General features: G+C 42.9%; 1 protein-coding gene across 1 annotated transcript in view; it reads right to left on the bottom strand.

The window, feature by feature from the left end:
* Positions 1-5,748: 5,748 nt before the first annotated feature.
* fam171a2b (family with sequence similarity 171 member A2b) overlaps positions 5,749-13,954 on the bottom strand; it is a gene marked incomplete at both ends in the record, with an annotated part of 10,995 nt that continues 2,789 nt past the window's right edge. The window contains 7 exons of the mRNA XM_083635087.1: positions 5,749-7,234; positions 7,458-7,584; positions 10,377-10,490; positions 10,680-10,859; positions 11,697-11,855; positions 12,475-12,567; positions 12,803-13,030. Coding sequence (XP_083491213.1) covers positions 5,749-7,234; positions 7,458-7,584; positions 10,377-10,490; positions 10,680-10,859; positions 11,697-11,855; positions 12,475-12,567; positions 12,803-13,030 — 2,387 coding nt within the window. The remainder of the gene's footprint in view (positions 7,235-7,457; positions 7,585-10,376; positions 10,491-10,679; positions 10,860-11,696; positions 11,856-12,474; positions 12,568-12,802; positions 13,031-13,954) is intronic.

Below are 13,954 nucleotides of genomic sequence, written 5' to 3' on the forward strand. Positions count from 1 at the left end.
TAAATAAATACATACATAAATACAAAATAAATGAATAAATAAAAATAAATAAATAATAGGCTACAAAAAATAAAAAATAAAAATACATAGCTAAAAAAAAAATCAATAAAGTCTCTGCCTTTATACACTGTTCTCAAACTTTTTCATGTCAAGGTCCCCTAAACTAAAACAAATTAGACCACATGGACCCTCATTCGATCATATTTGATCAGGGTCCCCCATCTGATATTAGATGTTTTATTAGGAGATAGTGTGTGGCACCCATGGCCAACATTCTGTCATTGTCAACACAAAAACAGCCCTATATTGCAGCAGACAGACAGACAGACAGACAGACAGACAGACAGACAGACAGACAGACAGACAGACGGGGATCACAGACAAAGCTGTCTGTAGCAGGGCTGAGCAAGTGGACCTGGCTGAAATATCAGTTCTGGAATGAAGGTGAGTAACGTTATTTCGGTATGTTTTATGTTTGTCATTTTTATGTTGTCCTCTCCATGTGGCCATGCTTGCAAACTTATATCAGCTATAACAGATGTGTATGTTACATTAATGTGCTTTCAACAGGTAGACAGACAGTCAATATCCTACTTTCTGACTTTCTGTCTGTCTGCTCGACTGTCTCACTGTCTGCCTGTCTACCTGACTGACTGTTGTCAGACTGACTGCCTGTCTACCTGTCTGTCTGTCTGCCTGACTGTCAGTGTCTGAACTGACTGTGTGTTTCACTGTCTGTCTACCTGACTGACTGATGTCTGTCTGTCACTGACTGACTGACTGTCTGTCAGACTGTCTACCTGACTGACTGACTGACTGACCGTCTGTCTGTCTAATTGTCTGCCTGACTGTCTCACTGTCTGCCTGTCTATCAGACTGACTGCCTGTCTACCTGACTGTCTGTCTACCTGACTGACCGTCTGTCTGTCTCACTGTCTGCCTGACTCTCTCACTGTCTGCCTGTCTACCTGACTGACTGTCTCACTGTCTGCCTGTCCCACTGTCTGTCAGTGTCTGAACTGACTGTGTGTTTCACTGTCTGCCTGTCTACCTGACTGACTGATGTCTGTCTGCCACTGACTGACTGACTGACTGACTGACTGACTGTCACACTGGATGTTATGTAATTTAGTGTATAGCTTTGTTGCTTTGAATTTGACATTAGGCCAGGCATGACAATCAAGGCCTCTTTTAGGGCTGTGACGTCTGACCCCTTTTGAAAGGCGGAACCTTTCAGGAGGCCGGCCCGGACACTGGTGACGAAGACCATGACAGTGGATGGGCGGTGCAGAAAGCTGGTGACTAAGGATGGGCAAAAACAAAAGGGGTCAGACGTCACAGCCCTAAAAGAGGCCTTGATTGTCATGCCTGGCCTAATGTCAAATTCAAAGCAACAAAGCTATACACTAAATTACATAACATTCAGTGTGACAGTCAGTCAGTCAGTCAGTCAGTCAGTCAGTGGCAGACAGACATCAGTCAGTCAGGTAGACAGGCAGACAGTGAAACACACAGTCAGTTCAGACACTGACAGACAGTGGGACAGGCAGACAGTGAGACAGTCAGTCAGGTAGACAGGCAGACAGTGAGAGAGTCAGGCAGACAGTGAGACAGACAGACGGTCAGTCAGGTAGACAGACAGTCAGGTAGACAGGCAGTCAGTCTGATAGACAGGCAGACAGTGAGACAGTCAGGCAGACAATTAGACAGACAGACGGTCAGTCAGTCAGTCAGTCAGGTAGACAGTCTGACAGACAATCAGTCAGTCAGTGACAGACAGACATCAGTCAGTCAGGTAGACAGACAGTGAAACACACAGTCAGTTCAGACACTGACAGTCAGGCAGACAGACAGACAGACAGGTAGACAGGCAGTCAGTCTGACAACAGTCAGTCAGGTAGACAGGCAGACAGTGAGACAGTCGAGCAGACAGACAGAAAGTCAGAAAGTAGGATATTGACTGTCTGTCTACCTGTTGAAAGCACATTAATGTAACATACACATCTGTTATAGCTGATATAAGTTTGCAAGCATGGCCACATGGAGAGGACAACATAAAAATGACAAACATAAAACATACCGAAATAACGTTACTCACCTTCATTCCAGAACTGATATTTCAGCCAGGTCCACTTGCTCAGCCCTGCTACAGACAGCTTTGTCTGTGATCCCCGTCTGTCTGTCTGTCTGTCTGTCTGTCTGTCTGTCTGTCTGTCTGTCTGTCTGTCTGTCTGTCTGCTGCAATATAGGGCTGTTTTTGTGTTGACAATGACAGAATGTTGGCCATGGGTGCCACACACTATCTCCTAATAAAACATCTAATATCAGATGGGGGACCCTGATCAAATATGATCGAATGAGGGTCCATGTGGTCTAATTTGTTTTAGTTTAGGGGACCTTGACATGAAAAAGTTTGAGAACAGTGTATAAAGGCAGAGACTTTATTGATTTTTTTTTTAGCTATGTATTTTTATTTTTTATTTTTTGTAGCCTATTATTTATTTATTTTTATTTATTCATTTATTTTGTATTTATGTATGTATTTATTTATTTATTTTTATATTATTTATTTTTATTTATGGATTAAATATAGCATTGATGCACTACCACCATTTATACTTGAAACTGTCAAATTTTGAATATTCATTGAAGGTAAAAAAAATTAATTTTTAATGAACAATGTAATTATTTTGACCAAATATTTTATACAGAAATGTAAATACTGTATAGCAAAACTCTACTCTGTCTACAACCTTTAAAAATGATTTAGAAACATTTTCCAAATCCATAAAATATACAGTATGAAAAACAAAATGTGTTGGGTGAGTTGAAAACGAGCCTAACTACGCTCAGTGTGGAAGATAGAAAGCATAATGTTCTTGTAATTCTTTAAATCAAGAGAAAAATAACGAGTATTTTATTTTGAAGGGTGATGTGTATACCAGACCGTGTCAAGAGGCGTAGCCAGACCGTGTCAAGAGGCGTAGCCAGACCGTGTCAAGAGGCGTAGCCAGCTGGCTCTGCGGCGCTGCAATTAGATGTATCTCCGTATATCCGGATCTGGTTTATTAAAGGTACAGTACACACAACAGGAAAAAAGTGGGCCAATGCTAAATTGCTTTTTTCACCACACCATATGTCCCTATATGTTTACCAAATAAAATCACAAATGTGCTGAAACGACTGTGGAAACAAATTTATTTCTATTTTGTCTCATGTACAGAAAGAATCAATTTACAGTTTACAAACAACTGACCAGGTTTTATGAAGCAAATTATTTCCACACAGCACGTAGGCCTACACAGTTACAACCCTCCTTACCCTCAGAGGTACTGTAGTATGGGAAACCCTACACCAGGAACAAAGTGTTTGATGTGTCCTCTCTCTCGCAGCCTTTGTTCCTTCAGAAGTCATCATAACCTTGTGTAAATCAATTGTGATTCTGTGAAACTGTCCCAAGCACAAGTTCACAACATTGTTCAAGGAAAACTCAAATCTACTGAGAAAACGTTAACAAACCAGCAAGGAAAGCCACAATTGCACAACTCATAATAATGTCATATCCAATCCAGAAAGTACATTTACAGCAGAGGACACAAGTCAGTAGGAATTCTTTCATGGCTGTGTTATTCTTGACACTTTTTAATGAAATCACATTTTCAGTTTGCACTGTAGGGCAGGCCACTCACACAGGCTTATGAACAGCAAGCAAATGGTGAAAAGGACCAACAACGAAGTCAGCATGACTTTTATACAGTCTCTAGAAAATTTACTAAAGTTTTCACTTCTTAATCAACCTATCACTCTCCATGACGGGCTTTTCTCTTCTGCAAAGAAAAACGCTTTCATAGAAAAATGTTGCCATCTTTAAATGTTGTTATTGTGTGTTATCGGTGAGCTGATCAAATCCTCTTCATGATATAGTGAATACAGTCCACAGTGTTGATGCATCATAGGCAGTGGTGCTAGTTACAGCGCAAGCGTGTTGGTCAGTATGTTATTGTTGTAAACATTTACGACCGGAAGTGAATTTTGTTAGCAGTGGATTAAGGGAAACTTCGTGTATCTTAATCTAACCAAGTTCATTTGACAACATAATTCAAACGCATCAGTGCATCATATTTTGTGCCAAACATCCTGGACAATTTCAAAAAGGTTTCATTAAAAACATCCTATTCTACAGATTGCATGCACATACAGCATCATATACACGTAAAATCTCATATAGTTCAAGTTCATACCATTTACAAGTCTGGTGAAAAAAGGATACAAGAAATTATGAATCCAAGGAGATAATAGGCGCAAAAGTAATTTTGTTATCAATTCTAGCAGGCATGCTCCCCAGAGTGATGTGTGTTGTTATTACGGCAATGCAGTGTGCTTATTAGTGCCTTGCTGATATCGACAGGTTAGTTTAGGTGACACAGGCATTCACTAACTGCATTTTAAAAAGGACCTGCCTGTCTATCGCTCAGTCCTATGTGAAAGAAGGCACTTACAGGAGAGAAGTGGCACAGGCTCTGTCTACAAACAACCCCTTGTAGATCTCAACAGAATAATCAATACATAGGCCTTTAAGTAAGTGATGTTTTTGCTGAGCCATATCTGTTTTAGACTGACCTAAGTTTGTTAGGGATCAGGGGTTGTCTATGCAGGAGCCCAAAGAACTGTTGGGCGGCTTTTGGTGCCTTCTGCGTATTTCATACATTCATATGCGTGCAACCGTCCTGTATCAAGTGGTCTTTCAAAATCCGGGGAGTCTATTAAACAAAACAGAAATCACAAAGAGGTCTCCGTCAGCCCAAAAAGTCTCAACAACAGGAGAAAGGCAGAACTGTAGATACATACCGGATGAACTAGACAGAAAGGATGATAGAAAGGGTTGAACATGATGACCAACATTTCAAATCATTACTATCCGAAGAATTACTGTACGTGAACACAGTACAGAAGGAAGAGGAAATCAAGTAGATCCCTGAAGGCGCAAAATGCACGTCACACATTGGACTTCATGGTCGGCAGGATCCATCGACGGGGGGTGGGGGGGGGGGGGGGGGGCGCAGAAAGCATTTGGCACTATAAGACCATTGAGATTCCCAAGGGGGGGGGGAGGAGCATAGTTTGGGATTTGGGGAGCCATCTCCTTTTAAGAAATCTTCAACTTTTCCGCGTTACAATTAGGAGGAGAGTAGGAGAGTAGCAACGGACACACATAACGTCAATGTGGGCCTTTGTGTAGAATACAAGTCCAGGGAAAGAAACGTGAATCCAATCCTCTAAGTGTCCATCATTTCCATATGAAATTGTCATCCACTTCCAAATACTAGATAAACTTGAGCCATCATCAAATCTTTAGTAAGTGCTTTATTCTTACAACCTATATTTTGCTCTGTAAAATGGCTATTTCCACAGTCAGCATTATGCAAATGGCTCAGACATTAGTTCGGTGATGATGTATAGGTGACAAAGATTCACAATTAATTGTCTAGGTTTCAGTCTACATTAGAGCATCTTCAGAGAAAACCAATGGGAGTAAATGACAGTGAGACTATGAGAGTGATGGGAAAATGCAAAAAAGCACCTCACCAGAAACACAAAGATCAAATAAAATCATTGACCAGTGAAGCATGGTTGTGCTTATTGTGATCTCCAAAGTCACACTCTTTTTCTTCATTTTTTGATGTGGAAAGTTTGCCCATGGGAACGATTGTTAGAGGTCCAGTGTTCAGTAAGATGAGTTCAAAAAGTTTAATTCTTGGGATGGAAGACTATGAGAGGCCTGTCTTCAATCTTCTGCCATGGGCTTTTCTTGTTCTCGTCTTTGTCGTCAGGATCATCTTCAGGACTGGTCATGGAATCGCGGCGATTCTCACTATTGCTGCTGCGGCTGCTGTTCACACGACTACGTCCCCTTCTGGGGATGGTGGATCCTCGCGATGAAGGCCCTTCATCCAGAAGAGGGGTGAGAGAATTCTCCTCAGGTGATACTGGGCGTCCCTCACTGCTGCTGGGCTCGCTGTGGTCTGGGTAGGCCAGCTTGGAATAGGTCTTCCCCCCACTGCCGCCAATACCATGTCCCTTCCGTCCCCCCGTGCCCCGGCGGTCATCTTTCCCCTTCCGATTAGCTACTAACTTGCGTTCCTGGGCCTCCAGGTGTGGTTCAAGGTTGACATCTCGGATAGCGCTGCAGACTAGACCCCCAAATCCACCGCCGCCGCCACTGAGGTCATTGCCACCATCTATGAAGGAGTGCCGCACATGGGACGCACGTCCATCCAGGGAGATGAACCACGCCCGCGGGTGCTTGTTCACACCCAGTTCCAGGAGCTTCTTCTCAGTCAGAGCCTGCATTTCTCCATTCATCTGGGCCAAGGTGGAGTCATTAAAGAGCACAGGGATGGTCACAGGCCCACCAGAGGAGTCAGAGGCCCAGCTTGGGTCCTCAGAGTCATCACCTTGGGATCCACCCTGCTGCCCCTGCTGTTGGCCCTGTTTCTGGGAGTGGTGATGATGCTGCTGGCCTCCTCCCATCTGCGCACCGTCTTTGTCTTGTTCCTTCTGGTCCTTGCCATCTTTACCGGAAAGGTCAGAGGATAGACGCATGTAGTGGGCTGGGATGACCAGGGTTGGGACCATGCTCCGGTACATGTTCTCCTTCATCTGGTCGATGGAGCTGCAGAAGATGATCTGACCCGGTTGGGTGTTGAGGGAGGTGGGTCTGGTAAGGTTGTCCGCTGCTGCTGCTGAATATTCTGGGGGCTTGTCAGATTGGTTTGGCATGTAGCCCTTGAAGCGAGGTGGGGATGGAGGATTGGATGAGTATCCACGATTGTCGTTTTGGTGTCGGTGGTAGTCAGACTCCTTGTCTTCCATGGGGCTGTAGCTTCGGCTGTAGTCTTCATGCAGTAAAGGGTTGTCCAGGTTGTTGGTCTCTGTGGCGCGAGTAACCTTCATGGGGAAGCTTTCACCCCTTTGGGGACCTGAGGCATTTTTTCCCTTGGAGTGGCGCAGCTTGTGAGCTGGAACATGCTTAGCGAAGTCTTCCCTGGAGCTCTGGTAGTCTCGAGCAGGAGACAAGTCCGATTTGCTAGTGTCATTAGAAGGGCCGGATTCAACATGTCCTCCACAGATGAGATTTAGGCGTGAAGTGGATGTGCCCTGGTCCCTCTTAGAGCCATTTAGATTGGAAGTGTGCGGTTTGCTTTGCTGTCGCCGTGGTTTCAAACACTTTCGCCTAAAAGGAAACAAAGACCAGAAGTCAGAAATGAACATACCTTTTGGGGGCGAATCTCAAAAAGCCCCATGTATCATTTTAAATTCGTGAGAGCATAAAATGAAACCTACATTTACATAGATTTCATTTTGCAATCACCACCACATAGACCAGTGACACAATCCTCTGATTATTGCATTAAGTAGAAGCCCAAAAGTGAGACCTGCGCCTACGCTCCCCACACCTGCAGTAGTAGAGCAGCACACAGAGCAGGATGAGCACCAGCAGGGCCAGTGAGCCCAGGATGCAGAGCAGGAACAGGGTGTGGTAGGTGGTGATGTCCCTCAGGCCCGGGTGGCCCAGACCCATGCCTGGAAGACACATTATGGGGCAGAAGCCCTTTCAGAAACATTCTGAAAGTTCACCTTGTGTATGAACTTGTGTTCATACACTTCAGCAGACCAGAGAGGACCAGATGGGTGAAAGCCGCTGATGTTTTGGTGAAAAACATTTTGCTTTCCACCTAACTGGTCCTATTGGATCTGTGAAGGGGGGCTGAAGTGAGAAAGGAACTTTCTGGAAAGAAAGTCTGAGATTGAGACATCCTACCTTGGATACTCTGGACTGAGGAAATTATGTTCATCCAGTATAGGGATGTCACGATACTAGAATTTCTACTTCGATACCGATACCCAGGAAAATATCGATACTCGATATAATTTTCGATACCACATGAAGGGGGGATGACGACACATCAAGAGGCATAAAAATAAAGTTAGACAGATGGACACTTCTCCATAATCTAGACCTGATCAACCTTTGAACTTAGACAGCAGATTAGCCCTGCTCTAGCCATCAGAACACGTTTAGCTTGTTGAAGCAACAGATACTCAATGATAGGGAGGGAGAAATCAGTGATTTTTCATTAAAAGAAAGCACTGATATGCAGAGATGGGAAGTAACGAAGTACAAATACTTCGTTACTGTACTTAAGTAGATTTTTCGAGTATCTGTACTTTACTTGAGTATTTAATTTTCTGACGACTTTTTACTTTTACTCGTTACATTTTAACACAAGTATCTGTACTTTTACTTGTGTACATTTTCAAAACAGGTTCGTTACTTTTGTTTAAATGCACGAGAATGTAATTTAAAAACGAGTAGAAACGGGAGAACGGAGCAGTAATAGACGAGTTTCCCAGCGCTGCTGATAAAAGCTCATTCCAGCTCCGCCAATAGTATGACTTGGCACTCCTCCGGGGCGTGGACAAAGAAGAGAAACACGGATGTTCTCTGAGGGGAGACACACGCAGACATTAGGAGCCGTGCAGACAGCCAGCACTTATTAGCGCTCCTCTTTTTGCAATTCATTCTCTATAAGTACGCGCTTAGCGCGCATCTCTTTCAAGAAGCATTTCATCGCGTTTAAAACCTGGTGGTGTTTTTTTTAGCGCAGCGCTCTGGGCGCTGAAAGCTGAGGAAAGTTTAACAGGAAAAGTGCCCTGCTCCTATTCACTCCTCCCACCTCGAGTCTTCTCCCAGGAGAGGAGGATTTTCATATCGCTGCTGCCAGAGTTGCCAATAATCTGGCTTTTCCAATCGTTCTTTTTTAAATAACCGCTCCCTGCGTGCATGGCCCCTTATGGTGTTGTTCTAACACATACATTCAGTTTGTGCACTGTCAACATTCAGCTAATATGGAATATGGTGGTGTTCTAACACCAGAGACAGTTCTGTCTTAATAATAAACCTTGAATTTGTGAATGTGATCAACCTGTGGACATTCAGTTCCTTATCCATTAGGTATCAGTATCATATCAGTCTCGAGTATTGTGATTCTGCACTTTGTAAGGGACACCTTGTATCCAGCAGTTAAACTTGTCTAACTATTTGCACATTCATATATCATGGAAATATTAATGAGGGAGGACTAGATATGATTTTAATGGGGGGTTTTTTGTGTGGAAAAACCATAGCACACTATTTAAAGTAGAGTTTTAAGATGTGTAAAACATTTGTAGGGGATCTTTTATCCTCAAATTATATTCTATGATGTGAGGTTCAGTCATTCAGAAAGTTACGGTAAAAATACTTTTACTTTTACTTGTTGGGTACATTTCAGAGCCTGTACTTTTTTACTTTTACTTGAGTAAAATAATTGAATCAGTACTTCTACTTTTACCAGAGTAGTTTTTTACACAAGTAACTGTACTTCTACTCAAGTACAGAATGTCAGTACTTTTCCCATCTCTGCTGATATGATATGGTATCAAAAGTGTTGCAAATGAGTATTGTATCCGTTTAAAATTTGTAGTATTGATACTTTCGATACTATCGATACCTGTTGCAAATGAGTATTGTATCCGATTCAAATTTTCAGTATTGATACTTTCGATACTATCGATACTTTTGACAACCTTAATCCAGTATCACAAAAACATGGATCATGTGTTGTAGCAGTGTGGCTGAGCCACAAGCAATAGAGAGGCAAAGTGGAACGTCACTTCCTGCTTCAGCACCGTACCAGAGATTTTCATCCGCCATTTATTTTCCCAGACATTTTGTAAAATGCTTATAAAATAGTTGTACTTTGTCAAACCAAACGGTCCAGCTAACGCTATAATCGGGAGAGACCATAGAACATTTCACTCGGACCAAAACTTTAAAAAACAACATCGAAAATATATTTTCTTTAAACACACCTCTTTTTTTTAACGTTTTGGTCCAAGTGAAATGTTATGCGATCTCTCCTGTTTCTAAATATATCTGTACCGTTTGGTTTGAACCATTAAAACTATTTTTATACACATTTTACGAAATGTGTATGGGAAAATAAATAGCGGATGAAAATCTCTGGTACAGTGCTGAAGCAGGAAGTAGGCGGTCACTTTGCCTCTCTATTAAACATAAACATACGAGTGTTTGAGTCTTGCTTTTGTCATAAAATCCTTTTGTCAAAGACATCGATTAAAATGTATGAAGAATGTTATGGATATATTTCAACTCTGACACACCACACATGGGCTGCAATACTAAGGAAAACATTAAATGATGCGTTTCCTGTTTGTTTGCCAAGGGACACACAGGGACATCTACTGGCCCAGCAGTGGAGATGGAACACAGCACAAACAGCACAAACAGAGGGTGAGATGAGTTGCGGTACCTGAAGATGAGGGGAAGGCAGCTAACCAATAGCCCATCTGAGGAACCACAACATTCCAGACAAACTGTGTGCCTTCCTTTTTGATGTACCCGGTCCCATTCCGGACCCACAACCCTGCAGAAATATAATTGCAGAGGAACAGACAAGAGTCAATGGAAAATATTGTGTTATAAACTCAATTTCAACTTTCAACTTTTACATTACTGAACAGCTATCTAATTAAATCAGGCTAATTATCACATAATGATATATCTACGTCAGTTCTAGAGCAAAGTGTTTCGAGTGCATCTATATTTCCCTTACCTGTCTTAGGCTGGTACACCCAAGCTGGTACACTTGTGGCAACCCTGTTGTGGGTGTCCGATGGAAGCGGCACCGAGACGTGGATCGGATCCGAGACCTGGATGACACTGCCATCTTTGTCAAAGAGCTGGATGCTGACCACAGCCAATGCTGTCAGGTCTGTCCAGCCGATTTCAGCGCCTGGACATAAAAAAAAGTGATTCCTATCAGCTACTTATCCATATATCATACAATTAATTTTGTCATCAAAAGTAGGGATGAGACGACATGCTTGGCTCACGATACGATTCAATATAGGGGTTCACACTTCGATACAAACACGATACGATGTAATAAATTAAAGATCAATGACAGCAAAGTCTGACTGTGCATAATTATTATGTTTATTTCTGAGCCGCAAATATTTCTAGAAATGACAATGGCTTGCTAGAACGTGCAAATCACATCATTTCCATCGCGAGTGTGTGAAATTGTGATGATCAAGCCATCTCGCAGCAAAATAAAATGTAGCTAATCATCATAATTCATTTTTCCGCCCCATGATACATATTGTCACACTTTTTATTTTTTTTAGATTATTTTTTGGGCATTTTAGATAGGACAGTAGGCAGACAGGAAAGGTGGGGGGAGAGAGAGGGGATGACATGCGGCAAAGGACCGCGGGCCAGATTCGAACCCGGGTCGGCCGCGCGAAGGCCGAAGCCCTCGTAGCACGCGTGCCACCAGGACGCACGTCACACCTTTTTTATTGTGATATATTGAATTTCAATATATCACCCCATCCCTAATAAAAAGCAATTTTATCATTGCGTTATTTTGGCAAACGTCTATAAATTGAGATCTGGGTGAGAAAGGATGGCAATCTGTCCTGGGCCATTCAGGCAGACTATGAAGATCGAACAATATCCTTTCTGCTTGACTGTGCTTTAAAATTCAATATTATTCCCATATAATTTCCAAAAGATCTTAGATCATTTCCATGTCATCTCATCCACATTGTTTCACATTGACACCCACCTGAGCTGTTGGTCTCTTGACCCAGCAGGTAGGGGAAGCCACCGATCTCATACTGGCTCCTGGCTGTGGTCAGCGAAGCCGACAGGGCGGTGTAGTTGGAGCTGGTTGGCAGCTGAAGGGACTTCCTCTGGAGCTGCACCAGTGGCTGGTTACGAGCACCTGCAAAGTGACACTCTCACTCCCAGTCTGTGAATCCTATTATAATCCTATGCTTTTTTGCCTCCAAATCTCTCTGTAGGTGTATATTTAACACCTGTTGGGTATTTCCGTTCATGACAGATATATGAAGGCTATTACAGCTCTGACTGAGGTGGATTTGTACTGTACCAGCTGTAGTAAAGTACTCTGCTGTCCTTGTTGCTATGGTGATAGTAGCAGCAAATAATCGGCGGTCATCTAAATGTTCAGCTGTGAATTCTATGGAGGCCGACAGACGGACAGACGTGACAGAGGAGTGGGGTGTGAATCTATCTACGCCCCCCCTTGGAGGCAAATTGATTTGGAATTATGATAGAGGGAAAGTTTAATGGTCAAATTCCCAGGTAGTCATAACAGGGTTATCATCTATTACATCTAAACGTTGGAAATGTGCCATTGTGATTCAGACAAATGATTAAATTTTTTTTTTTGCAATGACAGAATGATGACTCCATTCTTTTGGAGTAAGCGAATGATCCTTCATAGATTCAAGGCAAGATAGAATAGTAGATTTAAATGAGAGAACACACGACTTATCAAATATAATAATTTCCTTTCCAAAATGGATAGATGTTCTTACCTGGTGACCCAGAGAGCACCTGCAGGACATCATCGTACAGAATGAGCGTGCCTGGCCTCTGGACGAGGAGGTACAGGCTTACTGACGCATACACTAGAGGAGGAGGGGAGACACCAAAGATTTACAAGTGTGATAACAGCACTGAGGTGGGAGACAGACACAAGTGCAAGTGAAACCACGGCTGCGTGGAGCGATCTGAAGTAGCTGATTGTACAATGTGATAAAAATCGTCCAACAAAAAAACCAAACAAGGGGCAAAACAAGTTGACATTGACAGTGCAGTCGGTTGTGAATAAGCAGCTTTCTCTCTCGGGCCGTGGCGACTTACAGGGGATGCGGCTGGAGTGCCAGGGCACAGAGTTGGTGACGTAGTCCTGTTTGGATGCTGTGATGATGACCCATGTTCCCACGTGGTACGGGAAGCTGACCCTCAGCACGCCGTCCCCGCCCGCCCTGCTGGACGCCAAGAGGGTCTGATTGCCATGGACGTCCACCTGAGCGTCCGCCAAAGGTGAAAGGTCGCTGTTGTCGAACACCTGGATTTTTATCTGCACCTCTGTAAGAGCAGACAGAGAACGCGCCAGTCATTTTCCATATTTTATCCCTTGTTTAATCTGTAACTTGTTAACTTGATTGCCACCTTGGCTTCCTGGAATGTTAAGCAGAAATAGAATAGAATAGAATAGAATAGAATAGAATAGAATATTATAGAATAGAATAGAATAGAATTAATATTTTCCTTACTGGAAGTCTTATACAGGCTTACTGCATTAACAAGAACACATTTTGCCATCCTGTCAGACGTCTTTTGGATGTCTGCACTCAAAAGTAGAGCTTTACGATTTACTGGGCTTACGTAGTCCGATTATAGTATTAGACCAGTAATGACACTTAAGTATAGTCCAATTTATCAAGTCACGCTTGGCTTATGATATCTGCATTCTCACTTTGCAATTACTGGGGAAGAAACACCGTTCGGAGGGAGAAACCCATCACACGTCTCTTTTGACCCTGTTTTCATAGCTCTTACACATCATCTCCATCACACGTCTCTTTTACCCTGTTTTCATAGGTCTTACACATCCTCTCCATCACACGTCCATTTTACCCTGTTTTCATAGGTCTTACACATCATCTCCATCACACGTCCCGTTTTACCCTGTTTTCATAGGTCTTACACATCATCTCCATCACACGTCTCTTTTACCCTGTTTTCATAGGTCTTACACATCATCTCCATCACACGTCTCTTTTACCCTGTTTTCATAGGTCTTACACATCCTCTCCATCACACGTCTATTTTGACCCTGTTTTCATAGGTCTTACACATCATCTCCATCACACGTCCCGTTTTACCCTGTTTTCATAGGTCTTACACATCATCTCCATCACACGTCTCTTTTACCCTGTTTTCATAGGTCTTACACATCCTCTCCATCACACGTCTATTTTGACCCTGTTTTCATAGGTCTTACACATC

This window comes from Poromitra crassiceps (assembly GCF_964638095.1).
Source record: "Poromitra crassiceps genome assembly, chromosome: 4".
Lineage (NCBI taxonomy): Eukaryota > Metazoa > Chordata > Actinopteri > Beryciformes > Melamphaidae > Poromitra > Poromitra crassiceps.